General features: G+C 35.9%; 2 protein-coding genes across 4 annotated transcripts in view; both read left to right on the top strand.

Moving 5' to 3' along the window:
• The first annotated feature begins 636 nt into the window (after positions 1-636).
• Positions 637-2,848, top strand: LOC127875289 (uncharacterized). Its single transcript, XM_052420252.1, has 5 exons — positions 637-1,059; positions 1,248-1,412; positions 1,604-1,780; positions 1,975-2,325; positions 2,534-2,848. The coding sequence occupies exons 1-4, from the start codon at positions 637-639 to the stop codon at positions 1,990-1,992; spliced, it is 783 nt and encodes a 260-aa protein (XP_052276212.1). The 3' UTR covers positions 1,993-2,325; positions 2,534-2,848.
• A 1,103-nt stretch (positions 2,849-3,951) lies between these two features.
• The window catches only part of LOC127875288 (monoacylglycerol lipase ABHD2-like), a 70,599-nt gene continuing 59,601 nt past the window's right edge, over positions 3,952-14,949 (top strand). For 2 of the 3 annotated variants that reach the window (XM_052420248.1, XM_052420246.1), the window contains exons 1-2: positions 4,210-4,357; positions 10,620-10,843. In XM_052420248.1, the coding sequence (XP_052276208.1) occupies positions 10,644-10,843 (200 nt within the window). In that variant the 5' untranslated portion in view covers positions 4,210-4,357; positions 10,620-10,643. Of the gene's footprint in view, positions 4,090-4,209; positions 4,358-10,619; positions 10,844-14,949 lie in introns of those variants that run through there. The other variant, XM_052420247.1, reaches the window with a different exon arrangement.

Below are 14,949 nucleotides of genomic sequence, written 5' to 3'. Positions count from 1 at the left end.
TTTTTTCCTACATAAAGTTCTGCACATAAGGTATTATTCTTAAAATAATCTAGATATTTATGTTTAGATCGTGAACATGCTTTAACACTGGTGGCCGAGTTTTTACATACACGACCAGTAACTTTCAAACTGTGAAATAAACAAACGCTTTCCTTCTTTAATCATGTTTACCAAAAAATACTGGTGGTGACATCAAAGGATGTTTATTTGTGGTAAAAATAACATTATTATGTAATTAGGTAATTATAAAATTATCATGGTCATTGTCAAATAAGAAATCAATGAGAGGATGAAGAGAAAATTTTCGCGGGTTATCGAGTAATTATGGTAAGTGTTGTTGCTCAAATGTTAAAGTATGTATATAGGCAGATGATTTCTTTTACTGTATCATACAATCATGGCTGAACATCCATGTATTTTCTGCAATATTGAGGTCACTTCTCGTGCGCACGCTATTGCATGTGATGCATGTGGAAGATGGAGTCACCGTAGACACACCGGTAAGTCTTAGTAATTTCTTTGTGATAATATAGATACATTAAAATTGTGAATTGTGTGGTCGCCTGTAATGTCGTGATTTAAAACTGATTATAAGTAATGCCAATGATTATTTTAATTAACGTAAATTAACAGATAATGGTTGTAAATATAAAATCATATTATGTTATAACTTTGCTTTATTTATTTTCAGAAATTACCCATCAGCAGTACATGCAACTTCGCAATGGTGAGTTACAGATAGAGTGGTTCTGTAATGGTTGCAGGAACGGCGACGAACCACCACCGCCACTTGAAATCCCGGTATCGCCACTCAGAAATCTTGCGCAAGAGGATCTAAGACATGGGGGTAACACTACCATACCAGATGTGTCATTCGACCTAGCTCAAGAGTACGAACGACCAACACCAGTGGTAGACACGTCTTTACCTGATGACCTTGAGCTGAAAGACGAAATCCCCGCCGACGACGCCGTAATTACGTATGAGATTGTGGAGTCCGGGACTAAGCGAGGTGCGGCGAAACTGATCAGTTCGGATGGATATTCTTACACGAAGGGGGTATGTATTTTACGTTTCATTAAAATGAATTACATACATTGAGAATACATAAGATGTCTGATAAATGCAGCTCGCATGAACGTGTTTATAATAATATAAAATTCTGTGATTTTGCATGATAATTCGTTACACGCATGTTGAATTCACTGAAATAAATATTACACATGATTTTTTTTTTATCATTTCAGGTAACGTCCGGAGAGAGACAATTCTGGCGATGCTCGGTGCGAAACAAGACAGTAAAATGTCCGGCATCCGTGAAACAGTACCGCGACATGTTCACATCGGGTGTAGCAGGACACGTTCATCCACAAGATCCTGGTGCTACAAAAAAGATGAAAATAGCTAAGAAGGTACGATTGTTTGGATATTTTATTATTGAAGTGTAATTTATTTTGCACAATCTAACTTATAATCTTATATAACTTATAATATGGATATTGTCTTATTACTTATTTTATTAAATCAATTTTACATTGAAGTGTATTTTATTTTGAACAATATAACTTATAATCATAGATAACTTACGTTATATTTGTTTCAGGTGAAGGAACTGGCGCGAGAACGTGTCTTTGAGCCAGCCGCCGCAATCGTGGAACGTGTCATGAAGGATATGGTGGCACCAAACGATGTCAGCCTACCCAAACCAGCAAATCTAGTTCGTGCTGTCAACCACCACAGACGTCTCCGTCCCGATGATCCTAAAGACTTAGCGTTTGAGGTAAGTAGGCGTCCGGTTATATCAACGTTACTGTATTGCGCTACCTCTCCTTACATTTCATTTAATAGTTCAATTATTTAATTATTAAACTATTATAAAACGACTAAATTGATTTGAGTAATTCACTTTTGTAGCAATAACATAAATAATACATGTTTGATTACTATTAATTTCTATGTATTTTCTATTTTCAGCAACTTGGCAGGCGATAAGAGAGGTTTTTCCTGATGCCGTGATACGGGGATGCGTCTTCCACTTTACACAGCGGATATACAGGAAGATCACCACAGAGGGACTGAGTACCGCGTATCAGCAACATGGTGACAAGTTCGAGTTCTTTAGGAAAATTATGTCCCTTCCTTATCTACCAGTTGAACAGATTGAACCGGCATTCAACAGGCTGATGGAGGTTGCTGAAGGAGTCGGGGGTCCCGTACTGCGGGTATGCGAGTACATTTCCCGTACATGGATCCACGGCAGTGTATGGCGACCCCTCAATTGGTGCGTGTTTAGAGAGGAGGTGCGCACGAACAACGACTTGGAAGGTAACTATAATACAATTAGCATTATTAATTTATAAGTATGAAACAATTCACAGTTTCACATTGGATATTATTCGTATATTAATATTATACTTTCATATTATACAATATCGGTAATAAGCATTTGTTTCATAATACTGTTATTAAAAACTGATAAAAAAATGACATAATCATGTTATTAAGTACAAACATGTTTTTATTATAATTACAGGATGGCATAGACGCATCAACGCACGAGCGTGTTCAGCCAACCTCGGTCTTTACAAGTTGGCCAACCTTCTCAGAGAGGAATCTGAGACAGTTGATCTACATATACGGCTGGTGAGCCAGCACCTTCTCACGAAGATCAGACGGAAGAAGTATGTTACGATACACGGCAGACTACATCAAGCATGGGATGACTACGAAGAGGAGAAGCTGACAACCACTGAACTTCTGAGGATCATCAGCCACATCAATGCCCTTGGACCATCCACAGCGGTCCACCACATGCTCGACGACGGCGAGTCTTGAACGATGAACGACTGATATGGTTGAAATGTAACATTAAATTGAACAGTGTCGTAAATGTATCTCATTTGTATTAGAAAATCTGAATGATAATAATGTGTCGTATTAATATTGTAGTACGTCAAAAATGTATCTAATTAATATGTGATTACTCCCTCATTTTTTTAAATGACATGAAATATTCAAATATATATATATTGTATCCAAGGTTTAGTTGTTGCTTATTTATAATATATGGTAAATAAAACGAATTACAAAGTAAATCAGTTATTATTTATTTATTGAACCGATTTGTTTAGGCAAAAAATGATATCATTTATTTTGGCCGTAAAACCCATTGTTCCAGTACAGTAGCCAGGTGCCTGTGTATTAATTTGATAAGATAATGATCATCACGGCAGCTTGCTATTACACAGTGTATTCATTCGGCTGGCGTTGTGTTAGATGTCATTTTTATCAGTTTTCAAGTATGTGTATCTCTTCGCTTAACTCAACGTTCAATGACACGCGCACTTAACATAATTATAAAACATAACGCGTATCATTATAATACTTTTTATTAATTACGTACACGTACTAAATTTTATATATTGTTTTTTCTTGTGTTTTTCTCAATCAGAAAGAAATAATAAAACATATAAATAAATATAAAATTCAACATGAAACCTTTTTTATTAAATCATAAAAAACTTTTTAAAATAGCATTAAACTTAATTGCAGAGCTTACATTTATTCCGCCATAAATCATTATTTCTTATTACTATTATGTTACTATTTTGTTATTTAAATAAAAGCACCAATTTAAAAACCAAACAACAGTATTGCGTTATTTAAATCGTAAAATTAACTAAAAATTTCCTAACAGAATTCGTTTTTCAGAGGTAGCTCATTCATTTCCCTTAATTCTTTACCTTAGGCATAGCATTAATTACTCAACTCAAAATTAATCCACAGTTTGCAAATAAATGCCCCCAGTGTTATTGTAAGCCGATAATAGGTGTCATTAACACCTCGTTGTAGGTATACCTCCTCTACAAAATCAATTTACCGAAACCTCCACGGCTTTTACTCTATAAATCAATTTACCGAACTTGTCATTTACCGAAACCTCCAGCACCCGCGTAGATTACCGAATAGAAGCGGAGTTTCACGAGTCTTTTCCGATCGTCAATATCAGCTGCACTGTTTGACAGATGAAGTGACACTGATGCGTTTGAACCAAATAACTTGCATCATGGCTGCAAATAGTTGAAAAAGGTAACAGTGCAATTCATTTCAAGCTTTTACTTATTTATATCACAAAAAAAGGAGTATAAAAGTCACTCATTTGTGTATTAGTCAATCGATTTATATCGTGACCCCTTGGCCGGATGATTTTCACCTTTGCGCTCTTTGTGTATCATGCGTTGTATACATGAACCTGATTTGTGCATGATATGTGAATGTATGTAATACTCGGATCAATAAAAACTAACAGGGTACATACACAGCTACCTGTAAGTGCGTCGTACGCGTCAAAGTGGAGGTACGTACATTTGTGAAATATACAAAATAATACAATTTATTTTAGATTAATAGAATACTCAATATTTTAGACTATTTTTGTTTAAGATTACATCATGACATGATGTATATTTTATCATTTTATAGAGTAGACCTTCAATAAAGTCTAAACTGTGCATAAAGTTTTTTTGTATTTGGCATTTACATGACATAGAAACTGATTTGAAATAGCATGCAGTGCTCCAGCTAGGATTTGAAAAGGGCAGGGTGGGGCTATTTTGTCAAAAGGGCACTTTCAAATGCGCAGAATTTTGTCAAAAGGGCACTTTCAAACGCGCGATGTATGCTCCCTGTTGGGTGTTGCATATTTATTTTTATGTTATTAATAATTGTAAGAATATATTATTGCCATTATTATTAAACCATGCAGATAAAATGTATACAATTAGGAATAAATTAATTACAATGTAATAAAAGATTTAAAAAAAATTAATAAAAGGGCAGGAAGGGGCTTCGGGAGGGCAGGCTGCGGTACTGGAGCACTGGCATGGTTACAACAAATTTCCTAAAATAAAAGTAATAATATTTTAGTTGTTTATTTGTATTTTATGGGCTAGAATCAACCATTCACAATTATATGTAGGAAAACAAGTAAGGCCCTTTCCCATTATTCTGATACTTTCAAATTGGTACTTTATATTTTTGCAAAATTAATTCTCAATGATGATAAATATCATTAAATTTGTGTTTAACATCTCATTTATTTTGCTAGAATAAATGCTATTAAGATTATAGGCCATATACATGTAACACTATAATGACTTGATATCAGCAAGTCACTTATGGGCCTTGCAGTAAATATTGATTCCTATCGATCAATAGGTTGGGTCACTAGTAAATGATAATGAATAAATTATGTAAGTCTTCTCAAAAGGTCTGTTCCTTATAGTTTGGTTCTGGAACAGGTGTGCAAGGTTCGTTATTTGAACTACCTTAGACTGTTGTCACATGATGGCTGTTTTATATATGATTTTCGCTGTATTATGTTGACTTAATTTTGCATTGTAATTTAAAACCAAAGTGTAAGGTACCTTACCAGACCAGGAGTGGCATATACAACAGGGTATCATACCCAAGGAATAGTGGACGTACATGCTTCATGTATGTGTTTACTTGAAAAGCAAAAATTGTATTTTTTTATGTCATACCTGTGAAATAGGTTTAAACTTAATTCTTAAATCAGTCACTATCTGCATGTAGGGTTAACATAGACTTAGCCAGTATAATCCGGTAAAGTCTTAGCTTCTTTACCCATAAAAAAAGTGGTCATATTTATTTTAGCAATTTTTCAACAACAAAAAAGCTTAGGTTATGTAATATGTACAAAAATAACATTTAATTATTACCAATCAAACCTATAACAGTAGGAAAATAATTGATATTTATAAATGCTGTTGTTTCTATCTCCACGCTTTTTGAAAAGTGTGGGGATATTGTGGTTATCTCCGCCGTCTGTTCATCCGTCCTGGCCACTATCTCCTACACTATAAGCACTAGAACCTTGAAACTTACACACATGGTAGCTATGAGCATATGTGCAAACCTGCACTATTTGGAATTTTGATCTGACTCCTGGGTCAAAAGTTATGTGGTGCAGGGTGGGGCCGGGTCATAGATTTTCACACATTTTTTTATGTTAATATGTACTTTAACATTTGCCATAACTTTTGCAATATTGAAGATGGCAACTTGATATTTGGCATGCATGTGTATCTCATAGAGCTGCACATTTTGAGTGGGAAAAGGTCAAGGTCATCCTTCAAGGTCAAAAGTCAAAAAGCAAATCCAAGGGAAGTAATAAGCTTTAAAAGGAGGTAATTAATGAACCTGCCAAATGAAGTTTTTTTTTATAAATCAAAGTGGCGCAGTAGGTAGCATTGTGTTTCTGACAAACACATATCTTGTTTTATGTTATTTTACATTAACTTCTTCATTTATACACAGATTTACTTCCAATTGATACTGAACATCTCTTATGACATAACTGTCAATCTCAACTATGCATTGCCCCATTACCAACCCTGGGGCGCCCCCTGGGTCAATCATGCCGCATGGGGATACGCGTTGTCCTCTGCCACGCTATTTCTAGTTAAATAAATGGGTTAACATGACCAGGCACTTATTATAAAGGAATGTTTATTTTAAGTATACAATTTTTGTTTAACATTATAACTTTATAAGATGTTTTTGTGTTTTCCCCACATTACAGTAAAATCTACATCACAGAAAATGCGGCACAGAAAGCCCATTACATGTTCATCTTGAATTTTCTAAAAATGGTCAGGCGGAGAATACTAGTTTGTTTTTATGTCCCCCACTATAGTAGTGGGCGACATATTGTTTTTTCCCTGTCTGTCTGTTGGTCTGTTTGCGCCAACTTTAACATTTTGCAATAACTTTTGCTATATTGAAGATAACAACTTCATATTTGGCATGCATGTGCATCTCATGAAGCTGCACATTTTGAGTGGTGAAAGGTCAAGGTCAAGGTCATCCTTCAAGGTCAGAGGTCAAATATATGTGGCCAAAATCGCTCATTTTATGAATACTTTTGCAATATTGAAGATAGCAACTTGATATTTGGCATGCATGTGTATCTCATGGAGCTGCACATTTTTAGTGGTGAAAAGTCAAGGTCATCCTTCAAGGTCAGAGGTCAAATATATGTGGCCCAAATCGCTTATTATGCCCCCCTTCGAAGAAGAGGGGGTATATTGCTTTGCTCATGTCGGTATGTCGGTCGGTCCGTCCACCAGGTGGTTGTCAGATGATAACTCAAGAACGCTTGGGCCTAGGATCATGAAACTTCATAGGTACATTGATCATGATTCGCAGATGACCCTTATTGATTTTGAGGTCACTAGGTCAAAGGTCAAGGACACGGTGACCCGAAATAGTAAAATGGTTTCCGGATGATAACTCAAGAACGCATATGCCTAGGATCATGAAACTTCATGGGTAGATTGATCATTACTCGCAGATGACCCCTATTGATTTTGAGGTCACAAGGTCAAAGGTCAAGGTCACGGTGACACGAAATAGTAAATGATTTTCGGATGATAACTCAAGAACGCTTTTGCCTAGGATCATGACACTTCATAGGTACATTGATCGTGACTCGCAGATGACGCCTTGATTGATTTTCAGGTCACTAGGTAAAAGGTCAAGGTCACAGTGACAAAAAACGTATTCATGCAATGGCTGCCACTACAACGGACAGCCCATATGGGAGGCATGCATGTTTTACAAACAGCCCTTGTTTTATAAATACTTTTGCAATATTGAAGAAACCAACTTGATATTTGGCATGCATGTGCATCTCATGGAGCTGCACATTTTGAGTGGTGAAAGGTCAAGGTCAAGGTCATCCTTCAAGGTCAGAGGTCAAATATATATGGCCCAAATCGCTTATTTTATGAATTCTTTTGTAATATTGAAGATAGCAACTTGATATTTGGCATGCATGTGTATCTCATGGAGCTGCACATTTTGAGTGGTGAAAGGTCAAGGTCATCCTTCACAAGGTCAAGGTCATCCTTCAAGGTCAAACGTCATATAGGGGGACATTGTGTTTCACAAACACATCTTGTTGTGAATTCAAATGGACAAGCTCATAGATATATCACATTGTAGTGTAAAAATACATTTTCTTTAAATATGCATGGTATTTGGACTTTTTTCGTGCATTTTGTACATGATTTTTGGTTATAAGCAAAGTTCTTTGTAGTAGAAGGGACCGCAATATCAGGAATTGTCCAAGCTCTCTTCTGAGTACAATTATTTGGCTCAGGATGTAACACTGAGTGTTATGTTCATTCTGGTATCAAATGTGTTACATGTATTACTATAAGTCAAATATTGCAAGTACAGGTATTTTATTTATATATGGAATTTACCACACATAAAGCCCATTTAAAAACAATCATCAATTTATTGAATGGTTCGATAAACAGACTTATGTTTAATCAATAACCAAATTTAGAGCTTACTCTGCCATTTGCCAACGTAGAAAATGTCTACAATTAGCACAGTTTGCTAATGAAAATTGTTTTTTGCCTCTATTTTATCATAAAAACTCATGAACAGCCAACACGTGAGCAGTTTATATGTTTTATGATAAATTTTTCTAAAAATACTTTAGTCAGGAGAAGCCCTGCAAATGTTGTTGTTATAAGTTATATGCTGTTTGAAAGAAACATGAGATTGAAATTATCTTGTTAGGTTCCTGCACACATAAACGTTCAAAGGAATATAGTTGTGTAGCTCACCTGAGCACAAATTGCTCAAGGTGAGCTGTAGTGATCGCCCTCATTATGCAGTGTGTGGCATGCATTGTCAACTTATAGCTCCATAACCCTCTTGAGGCCACATATTTTAAACTGATCTTGATGAAACTGGGTCAGAATGATTATCTGGACAAAATATAGGTTTAGCTTAAATCTAGGTAATGTGCGTCCCAAAACTAGGTCACCAGATCATCTATTAGAAAAACCTTAAAATCACTCTTCAGGTAATATTTATTCCTCAATTTTGATGAAACTTGCTTAGAATGTTTATTTAAATATTTTTACACTGATAAAAAATGTACAGGTAGGTCACTTTGCCCCCTAAAAATGTGTCACCAGCTTAAATCTAAGTCCTGGTTACTTTATTTATGATTCAGACTTTATGAAAGTTGGTTAGAATTTTTATTTTGACCATATATAGGCTGAAAACAAATCTAAAAATTAGGTCACCAGGTCAAAGCTTGGAAACAAATTGGATCCATGTAATGGGCAACATTAAGCATGGGATAAGTCTTAAACAATTGATTTGGTGAAATTAGGTGAGTGCATAAATGTCATAATGGTCCTCTTGTGTAATTAGTCCCTTACCGGTTTCGTCTCCGTCCGTCTGTCACACTTTTCTGGATCCTGCGATAACTTTAAAAGTTCTTAATATTTTTTCATGAAACTTGGAATATGGATAGATGGCAATGTGGACATTATGCATGTCATTTCATTTTGTTCCTACGTCAAAAATTGTGGTTGCTATGGCAACAAATAGACTAGAAATAGTGCTGAAAATGGTGTTTTTTTCTGGATCCTGCGATAACTTAAAAAGTTCTTAATATTTTTTCATGAAACTTGGAACATGGATAGATGGCAATATGGACATTATGCACGTCATTTCATTTTGTTCCTACGTCAAAAATTTTGGTTGCTATGGAAACAAATAAAATAAAAATTCTGACAATGGTGAAATTTCTGACAATGGTGGAGCCGGTAGGGGACTTTTTATGTCCCCCACTATAGTAGTGGGGGACATATTGTTTTTGCCCTGTCTGTTGGTCTGTCTGTTGGTCTGTCTGTTGGTCTGTTTGTTGGTCTGTTTGCGCGAACTTTAACATTTTGCAATAACTTTTGTTATATTGAAGATAGCAACTTCATATTTGGCATGCATGTGTATCTCATGAAGCTGAACATTTTGAGTGGTGAAAGTTCAAGGTCAAGGTCATCCTTCAAGGTCAGAGGTCAAATATATGTGGCCAAAATCGCTCATTTTATGAATACTTTCGCAATATTTAAGATAGCAACTTGATATTTGGCATGCATGTGTATCTCATGGAGCTGCACATTTTGAGTGGTGAAAGGTCAAGGTCATCCTTCACAAGGTCAAGGTCATCCTTCAAGGTCAAACATCATATAGGGGGACATTGTGTTTCACAAACACATCTTGTATTGCTTGGCAATAGTCTTGTTATATATAGTAGAATGATGTTGTGACATTGTTCGACCCAAACTGAAACTAGCAATACGCTTCTTAACAGGTCAACAAGCTTAGTTAAATTGTACTCTGGTGAAACATTACTGATTTGGGTTAACTCATACACATATTCAATTCATACCCCTTATTTTAATCAATTATTTTTTATAACTGTACTTTACCAAATATAAGGCACATGCATGTTTAATGCACAATATGGAAGATAAAATTTTAACAAAACGCAAATTTATTTCACATTAAATGAGCCTCGTTCTGTGCAACTTCAAAATTAATGCATGTGCCAAAAGTGTCTGCTCAGATTAGTACATCATTTTGCACATGCTAAATAGGGACAATACTCTCCGCAGGTAGGGAATTTTCCATTTTAACGAGATCTCTTCATAACAAAAATCCAGCTTATACCGGTACACAAAGTGTTGTTGAAATTATTAAACAATCCAGAACTAAACCTGTTTCAGGTTAGCCCAAATTAAATCCATCAGATGAGTGGAAGTTTTCCTACCACAATACATCGAGCCATGGAGTTGATGGGCCTAGAGTGGATGTTTCTGAGCTTCTTCATAGGGACGCTGCTACGTATCCTACGCCTTTTCAGCTACACCGAGAAACCCAGCCTTTATTACAAGACCAAGAATGACTTCATACAGAGCATGCTGGATTCTTGTCCCATTTTTACATCCATGTGAGTTGTATTTATCAAATTATGGTCTATCTGCATTTATAACCCCTTCCCTCTCAGAAGGAAAGTCAAAATGGCTTTATGCAACCAGCATCAAACCAGAACATCCTGCAACTAAATTTCAGTCTGTGCAGATTTTATGCTGTAAGCTGCTCATCAGTATCTGAGGGTTCGAATTGAAGGCTTTACAACTTCAATCGAGTAAAAAAGGTCTTAATTTTAATTTGATTTTCTCAGGGACCACAAACGCGTCAAAGTGCGTATCTATATGGTAAAGGGATAATTTATAACACTGACTTACTAAAGAATAATACATGGTATATGCTGTCTTGTTTGCGCAGTGATTGGTACACGTTCTTCTCACCAACACGACCCGGGTTCAATTCCCATTCCCAAAGCATGTTAGCTTAGTTTGTAGTCACCATACCAGACGGGTGGGGTTTAGTCTGGGTACTCTGGCTTCCCCCCCACAGTATAATACCACAATTAAATTATGAATATCTTTCATTGAAAAACAAACAACTGGAAATTGCTGCTGTGATTCAAAATTGTTAACCACCTTTCATGAGTCAAATAGTTTGGACACACTCTGGGTCCTCACATAATGCATCCTCGAGTTGGAAGGACCTCAAAGCGTCTTAACTCTTTACCACTCAGATACATATTTTGACGCATTTGTAGTCCCTTAGAAAATTACATTTAATTTAAGACCTTTATTACTAGATTCAAGTTTTTAAGGCTTCTTCTCCAAACCTTTGATACTGATGAGCAGCAAACAGCATAAAGCCTGAACAGACTGCGAGTTACTCACAGGCTGTTCTGGTTTGATGCTGTTTGCACATAGCCATTTTCACTTTGCTTCCAGGTGGGAAAGGGTTAATACACACAAACATAAAACATGGCAAAAATAATTATCTTTGTTTTCTCTGCCATTTATCACATGCTGCTTCAACATCGTCCAAGTTATCATACCATGGAAAAATTCTTCACAATGGCGAGCTATGTAAAAGACCGAGCAGGTCCATTTGAGATAGTGTCGATTTTCTAATCGACATATCTCGCTGATTAGCATTGGTAACATTCTCCAGCAGAGTTGTCGTACATGCCTCGACATAGGGTACGACTAAAATGCGTATATGACTCATATCGGCGGATATGACTGAAAAGTGCGGATATGAACAGATAGGCTCATATCGGCGGATATGACTGAAAAGTGCGGATATGAACAGATAATGGCTTTTAAAATGTATTTTCCTTTTTTTTTGTTATATGAAAATCGTTCTGTGACAAAAATACACGTCGCTAATGTGTAATGTTAAGATCGAATGAATTTAAAAGCGTTTTTCATTGGCATTTTAATTTCAGTAACTCCAAATTATACCCTTCTCGAAAAAGTGCACTTAATGGGCATTTAATGCTCTTTTAATGCGCATTAAAGCGCATGTTATTGGCACCGTATTTTTTGCTTAAAAGATACGGTGCCAATAACATGCACTTTAAAGCGCATTTAAATAAACAAGCGCATTTTTCTGTTCAAATAATACACTTTTTGAGTGTATAAATGCACTGTTGTGTGTATTTTAAAGTGTATTTAAGTGTTTTTTCCAGTGGAGCTAATATGCTTAAGTACATTTTTTTGGTGAAGTGTACTAATAGGCTTACTGGTTTTTTGTACCCCAAAATGTACACTTCAAGCGTATTTTAAGCGTTTTAATATACATAAGAAAACATGAAAAATACACTTAAGTACGCTCTAGTGTATTTATTTTTTAAATACGCTCTAGTGTATCTTAAAAAAATACGCTCTAGTGTTTGTTTTTTTAAATACCCTCTAGTGTATTTTTTAAAAAAATGCTCAAGTGTATTATTTCTAAAAGATATGCTCTAGTGTATTATTTTTAGCTCATCTATTTTTTGAAAAAAAATTATGAGCTATTGTCATCACCTTGGCGTCGGCGTTGGCGTTGGCGTTGGCGTTGGCGTTGGCGTTGGCGTCGGCGTCCGGTTAAGTTTTGCGTTTAGGTCCACTTTTCTCAGAAAGTATCAATGCTATTGCATTCAAACTTGGTACACTTACTTACTATCATGAGGGGACTGGGCAGGCAAAGTTAGATAACTCTGGCGTGCATTTTGACAGAATTATGTGCCCTTTTTATACTTAAAAAATTGAAAATTTTGGTTAAGTTTTGCGTTTAGTTCCACTTTTCTCAGTAAGTATCAATGCTATTGCATTCAAACTTGGTACACTTACTTACTATCATGAGGGGACTGGGCAGGCAAAGTAAGATAACTCTGGCATGCATTTTGACAGAATTATGTGCCCTTTTTATACTTAGAAAATTGAAAATTTTGGTTAAGTTTTGTGTTTAGGTCCATTTTATTAGCTCATCTATTTTTTGAAAAAAAATTATGAGCTATTGTCATCACCTTGGCGTCGGCGTCGGCGTTGGCGTTGGCGTCGGCGTCCGGTTAAGTTTTTCGTTTAGGTACACTTTTCTCATAAAGTATCAATGCTATTGCATTCAAACTTGGTACACTTACTTACTATCATGAGGGGACTGGGCAGACAAAGTTACATAATTCTGGCTTGCATTTTGACAGAATTATGTGCCCTTTTTATACTTGAAAATTGAAATTTTTTGTTAAGTTTTGTGTTTAAATCCACTTTTTTACTAAAGTATCAAAGCTATTGCTTTCATACTTGCATCACTTACTAACTATCGTAAGGGGACTGAGCAGCAAAACTTAGGTAGCTCTGACTGGCATTTTGACGGAATTATGTGCCCTTTTTGTACTTAGAAAATTGATAATTTGGTTAAGTTTTGTATTAAGGTCCACTTTTTTCCTAAAGTATCAAAGCCATTGCTTTCATACTTGCGACACTTACTAACTATCGTAAGGGGACTGTGCATGCAAAGTTATGTAACTCTGACTGGCATTTTTACATAATTATGTGCCCTTTTTATACTTAGAAAATTGAAATTTTCATTCAGTTTTGTGTTTAGGTCCACTTTTTTCTTAAAGTATCAAAGCCATTGCTTTCATACTTGCAACACTTACTAACTATCGTAAGGGAACTTTGCAGGCAAAGTTATGTAACTCTGACTGGCATTTTGACATAATTATTGGCCCTTTATACTTGAAAATTTGGTTAGGTTTTGTGTTTTGGTCCACTTTACCCCTAAAGTATCATACATATTGCTTTCATACTTGGAACACTTACTTACTATCATGCGGGGACTGGGCTGGCAAAGTTTGATAACTCTGGTGTGCATTTTGACACAATTATGTGCCTTTTTTATACTTAAAAAATTGAAAATTTGGTTACGTTTTGTGTTAAGGTCCATTTTATTCCCTAACTATTAAACCTATTGCATTCAAACTTGGTACACTAACTAACTATCATGAGGGGACTGTTAACACAAAGTTAGATAACTCTGGCGTGCATTTTGACAGAATTATGTGCCCTATTTATACTTAAAAATTGAAAATTTTGTTAAGTTTTGTGTTTAGGTCCACTTTATTCCTACAGTATCAAACTATTGCTTTCATACTTGCGACACTTACTAACTATCATTCGGGGACTGTGCAGGCAAAGTTATGTAACTCTGACTGGCATTTTGACAGAATTATGGCCCCTTTATAGTAAGAAAAATTGAAAATTTCTTTAAGTTTTGTTGTTTGGTCCACTTTACTCCTGAAGCATAATAGCTATTGCTTTCCGACGTGGAACACTCACAAGCTATCATTAGGGGACTGTACTGGTCAAGTTGCTATTTATTATGCCCCCCTTCGAAGAAGAGGTGGTATATTGCTTTGCTCATGTCGGTCTGTCGGTCGGTCGGTCCGTCCACCAGGTGGTTTCTGGATGATAACTCAACGCTAGGGCCTAGGATCATGAAACTTCATAGGTACATTGATCATGACTCGCAAATGACACCTATTGATTTTGAGGTCACTAGGTCAAAGGTCATGGTCACGGTGACCCAAAATAGTAAAATGGTCTCCGGATGATAAATCAAAAACACTTAGGCCTAGTACCATGAAACTTCATAGGCAAATTGATCATGACTCGCAGATGACCCCTATTTATTTTCAGGTCACTAGGT

The sequence above is a fragment of the Dreissena polymorpha genome, chromosome 3 (genome assembly GCF_020536995.1).
Source record: "Dreissena polymorpha isolate Duluth1 chromosome 3, UMN_Dpol_1.0, whole genome shotgun sequence".
In the NCBI taxonomy this organism is placed as follows: Eukaryota; Metazoa; Mollusca; class Bivalvia; order Myida; family Dreissenidae; genus Dreissena; species Dreissena polymorpha.
This window is presented reverse-complemented; position numbering and strand designations above follow the sequence as displayed.